Source organism: Helianthus annuus, chromosome 2 (genome assembly GCF_002127325.2).
Source record: "Helianthus annuus cultivar XRQ/B chromosome 2, HanXRQr2.0-SUNRISE, whole genome shotgun sequence".
Classification (NCBI taxonomy): domain Eukaryota; kingdom Viridiplantae; phylum Streptophyta; class Magnoliopsida; order Asterales; family Asteraceae; genus Helianthus; species Helianthus annuus.
Window position 1 is genome coordinate 42,486,292 of NC_035434.2, and position 5,818 is coordinate 42,492,109.

At 34.8% G+C, this 5,818-nt stretch overlaps 1 protein-coding gene across 1 annotated transcript; it reads right to left on the reverse strand.

Moving 5' to 3' along the window:
* Positions 1–208: 208 nt before the first annotated feature.
* On the reverse strand, positions 209–5,391 carry LOC110913521. The gene is made up of 7 exons (XM_022158344.2): positions 4,998–5,391; positions 3,601–3,658; positions 3,439–3,519; positions 3,232–3,267; positions 2,045–2,284; positions 1,445–1,586; positions 209–815 (listed from the first exon to the last, which is right to left on the reverse strand). Exons 1-7 carry the CDS (start codon positions 5,183–5,185, stop codon positions 334–336), a joined length of 1,227 nt encoding a protein of 408 aa, XP_022014036.1. The 5' UTR covers positions 5,186–5,391; the 3' UTR covers positions 209–333.
* Positions 5,392–5,818: the final 427 nt, after the last annotated feature.

The following is a 5,818-nucleotide window of genomic DNA, read 5'->3' on the forward strand; positions in this document are numbered from 1 at the left end:
GTCTAAAAATTATGATTCCGCCAAGGCCTTGAAAACAGTGCTTAAAAGAAGTTATGCGATGAAAATGCTTTTAATCAATGGTACAATTTTAAACGGTGCTTAAAACTTGTGTGATGACCCGACCCACAAGAAAATTTGTAAATAAAAGACATTCGAATACCTGTAAAAAGTTTTGGAACGAAGAACAACGTGAAAAGAAGTAAAGTAGTCATCAAAACTTCCATAATATTATTAGCTTAAAGAAAGTCAACAACTTGCATATATGTACATGTTATGTACATTTCATATTATTCAAACCCCCTCTTCCACCTTTATTAAACATCAAAATTTACATTACAATCTCGATCTTCGGATGCATTTCATCGGATTGAAATGCGAAGGTCTCCGACCCGAAGCAAACGTGTACGAGGAAGACGAAGAAGAAGAAGACCTTAAGTCCCAATCTTCAACATTCTTGGGGACACAAACATCAAACAGGATTTGACCAAGAATCCCATGAGCGTTGACTTTCGGTGGGGTTGACCGTGGGATGAAGCGTTCTTTAGATGCATCATGAACGGACCCCACGTCTTGACCTTCATGGTACTCGACTGAGCCGGGGACCACAAAGTGGTCGTTTAAATCAAGAGTGATTCTATGGAAGCTTTGGTATTGGTTTGAACTAGAAACCGCTTCCCTCAGATGATTTAACGGTTCTGACGGCTGGTTGTGGGACCCACTAACCCGTAGAGTTCTTGTTGAGTAAACATGTACAGCCTTTGTTAGAAGCTCGGTCACAGCAGATTTATACTCGTCTGGATGAAGGCGATAATGACCTGCATGATACAAAAATAATCAATTTTGGGTCGTGTTTAGGTTGCCTTTTTTTTTTTAATAAAGTGTTGTGTCCAGGTTGACTTGTTTAACCCGTTTGATTAAACAGATCGTCCCACCAACCCAATTAACATGTTACCGACTTGATTATTAGTTATTACCTATCAACCCAATTAACATTGTGTTCGGGTTACATGAACAAAGGTCGTGCTCGTTCATTTATGTCTGTGAACGTTCGGTAACATGTTCTTTTTACGTTTGTTAGTATTAGACAGTTCATTAGTGTTTTTAATATTTCTGTTTTATTTAGATACTTCAAAATTCAAATTTTCCCAAGATAGAATATTTAATAAGTATCAATGTATTATATATTTTGTTCATGAACGCTTGTTTTTGTTTGTTTGTTTTCATTTGTGTTCATGAACGTTCTTTTGCGTTCATTACCTAAAATTAACATTAACAAACGAACACGAACAGAAAATCACGTTTATGAACAGTTCGAGAACACATATATTCCTTAACAAACGAACACGAACAAGGTCTTGTTCTTGTTCGTTTGCAGCCCTAGTTGTTGGCATAAGTTCACATAGGCAAACTATCGGTTTTTCAAATGAAACGTACACGAGCATACCTACATGAGGGGAGCTAGTCCATTTTACCAATTTAACATCGCCGCCAAGACTTTCTAATCGTTGAGCGAAGTTGCATATGATTTGATAAGGGGCAAGATTGTCATTTTCTGAGCAAAGTATTAAATACGGTGCTCCCATGCCCTGCATTAGTTGAATATAAAAAAAGTTGAAAGAAAATAAAAGAGAAGATTAGAATGAAATACAATGAGTAAATTGCCAATTTAGTCCCTGTGGTTTGGCTACAAATGCCACTTTAGTCCAAGAAGTTTTTTTTTTCCTCATCTGTGTCGCTAAGGTTTCAGTTTTTGGTCATTTCCATCCAACCCCCTAACTCCATTCAAAAATCTCAGTTACGTCAAACGCAAAAAAAAAAAAAAAAAAAAGATAAATGTGAAGTGACAAAAATACCCCTGACTTAGCTGAGATTTTTTTAAGAAGTTAGGGGGGTTGGATGAAAATGACCAAAAATTGGAAACCTCAAGGACACAAGAGATAAGAAAAAAACTATTTAGACTAAAGTGGCATCTATGGCTAAACTACAGGGACTAAAATGACAATTTACTCTTTATTAAAGACACCATGAAGCAATGGAAACTTACAACGGATGCGTACAACGTCTGCCAGTATTCCGCGCGTTGCGACTCAAATCTAGTAAGGAATAGAGCATCAAGGCTAGATGAGATACCGTTTGCTATTAACGTTGCGATTTTGGGAGGACGGGACAGTTTAAGAATGCTCGGGTCAAGTACAAATCGGGTGCCCAAATCACTTGTGAAATCGACGGGAGATGAATCGAATATGAGTCCCGAAAGACAGTCTCTAACAAGTCGGTATTCATCCTTCATCATAGAATAACAAACAACGTGAAATCTAAGACATAGAGGTGGCAATTTCAACCCCTTTACTTACGGATAGGGATGCAAATGAACTGAACGTTCAGCGAACAGTTCGTGAACCGTTCGTTTGTTTAATAAATGAACGAACACAAACAAGAAATTTCGTTCGTTTGGTTAAATGAATGAACATGAACAGATGCCTCGCACGTTCATTTATATTCATGAATGTTCGGTAAAGTGATCGTTTATGTTTGTTTGTGTTCGATAGCTCATTAGTGTTTTCAACTTTTTTATTTTGTTTGAATACTTCGAAATTCCGACAAAGAAAATATTTAAAAAGTATGAACAGAATGCTTGTTTGTGTTTATTTGTGTTCATGAACATTCATTTGCGTTCGTTACCTAAAATTAACAAACAAACACGAACCAGGAAATCTCGTTCGGTAAGTGTTCATGAACAGTTCGTGAACACATATATTTCCTTAACAAACGAACACGAACTAGGTCTTGTTCGTGTTCGTTCAGTTCGTTTGCAGCCCTACTTACAGATGAGTCAATTTGGGTTGTGGTTCATCTCAAACGAACCAAACCAAAAAAAAAAGAGATAGTTACATGGGGATCGGGTCAAATGAGTTTAAATCTATTTTGAGTGTGGACAACCTCATAAAACACTTTTATTTGAAAATACAGACGATTACTAAAAAGAAATTATTTTTGCATTCATAAGTTAACACATTAAATATTTGTAGAAAACCGACAAAAAGTGTTTGTGGGTCAACCTAACCTGACCCGTTTTTCACTCGTACTATACTAAAAAGACCCTTTTTGACTACTTACCCAACTCACCCATTTTCCCACCTCTAAAATAAACTTGTTATAAAACTAATGAAATAAAAAAAATATAATAAAATAAAAAAACAATTAATAATAATAAAGGTTAAAGATTAGTACCAGATTTCCATGAGATTCATACTTGGAGTCCATTATCTATGCCAAAAAGATGCCAAGTAAATAACAATTAGGAATGCATGATCAGTTTCCAAATAGGTTTTAACCACATTCTTTTTTTCTAACTGACTACAGGTAAAGTTTGTTTGTGTGGTAATTGACCACTAACAAAACGACACGCGATGCGCACATGGAAGATATATTATTTACCTGCAAAGCTTTGTACATGCAAGCTTTGGGACCACCAGAAAAAGACGCAAACACAACTGGGCAAGGTCTTTTTTTTAGCTCCTTCATTAAAAGATACAGAAATTAGTATTAAACCTATTAATAATTAACGAATAAACGCCATATAAAATGAGTAAAACTAACCTTAACAAGTTCATTTAGAATGTCCATGGCCAACGTTGTTGCCTTGTCAGGGAAGAACCTGTAAAAAACTTGATGTCAAATTACCAGACAATCTTTCACAGAAGTTTCATTAGCGTGTACAAAAAATGTTTAGCGATTGTCTTTGTTTGACTTGTTGACTAGACCCCGACTCTCATTAGATGGATTTGAGTAGTTTACAACAAAGAAATATTCATTTATCGATTCTTCTCATATGAATGTATGATTATTGCAACATTTATCATTTTTTGAGCTAAAATGACTTACCTCTCCCAATGTTATTGTAGCCTAACCTACATCAAGCCAATAAACAATAACTAAAACAAAATACCAACCATAACTTTTAACCCAAACTACCATATCATCTTACTCTCCATATACCGAAAAGCAAAAGTGCAATAACTTCTTCCAATAATAATAGCACATTAGTAGCACTTCGAAATCCTTTTAATCTAATATGAGGTAAATGCAACATGTACAATCCAAAGTAAAATAATACTCCACCAAATAAAAACCGATTCGGTTTCTTGATTCTTCCCAAACTTAATCAATTTTTTAGCTAAAATAAAATTACCCCTATATTATGGTAACCAAGGTTTAAAAGAACGGAAACGAGTTTCGAGGCGTTTTCCCTTCGCCTCACCAGGCGGTATTAATAAATAAATTTAAAAAATATATATATTATAATTATCAAAATAACAATACTAACTAATTTCATCATCAAAATCATTAAAAACACACATAAAAAAGACATGAAATGCTTGAAAATTGACACAAAAAGTCAAAAACATCATAAGAAACTATCAAAATTTCTGAGGCACATATACAATAAAAACTCCATGAGGTGCGCCTCAGACTCGTTTTTTGGCCGTTTCGCCTCGAGGCGCGCGCCTCAAGCATTTTTTAAAACCATGATGGTAACCTAATCTACAAATTTTAAACCTACATCAAGGCAATACATAATAACTATAAGAATTACCAACCCTAGGTTTCCGATGTACCATACGCAATATCTACCCAAAAGAACTTCTTCCCATATTAGTAACTTTTAAGCTAACATGACCTAATTAACTTCTTCCCAAAATATTATTCCATCTACCCACATATTGATTCCATCCCATAATTATTGCAACATATATCTCCATTTTTAAGCCAATATACCCCCCCCCCCTCTTATTGAGAAAAGGGTAATTTGGATATTCAATTATCATGTAGAATCAATCATAATAATTATCAAATTCTCAACAACAGCTCAGATTCTGAGATTCATCATGCAAATTGAAACCATTTGCAACCGATATTTCTTCCCAAAACAGTTCCAATTAAATTCAAAAAACAATTAAGGGTTTATAAATTGAGGGGGGTTAAAGAAGACATACAGATTAAGAAATTGGCTATGGCAAACAAGAGAATCCCAACCAAAAGATGAATAAAGATCAATATAGTTGTTCAGATGTTTATCTTGACTCGACATCCATGCGAAAACAACCACAATTCCTTTGTTTGTTCGATCTTTTTCTTGTTTCTTCAAATTCCCCCAGTAGAATCTGCCCCCAAATCCCCACATTTTCCCCTTTGATTGATGTTTCGAGAGAGAATTAGAGGTGAATTTGAAGTGGGTTTATAGGAAGAAGAAGAAGAAGATGATTGAAAAGTTGGTAAGTGGGAGTTTGGGGGGAGGTGGAGGAGGAAGAAGAAGATTTTGAGGCGTGAAGAGTTGATGATTTTTTTGGTATTCTTTTTGGTGTTTATCTTGTTGGGGTGATGATGATTGGTTGTTTTGTATAGTGTGGGTGTGTGTGTGCATTTTAAGAAAAATAGTATTTAATAAACTATGAATTTTGTAGTTTCATGAAAGAAAGAAAAAAACTTTATTTTTTTAATTGGAAATTTTATTATACTCACAATAAAATGGCAGGTAAACGACAACAAGCTGTGTCGAAGTCTTCTTTGGAATAGCAAAACCAATGTTACTAAAAATAGTTTTGTGTCTTAAAGGTCGAATGATTAGCATGCATGACCCGTTGAACATTGTTTAGAAATTTCATAACCTTCGTGTCTAGGAAACCAAAAGTATTAAAAGCAAAAAGTGATAAATACGTGTTGATTCTTTAAACAAATTTTCTCATGCTTAACAATTTTGTCTGATTCCGTCTTCATCGCAACATGACCTGCAACAAACCTATTATTCTTGAGCCCA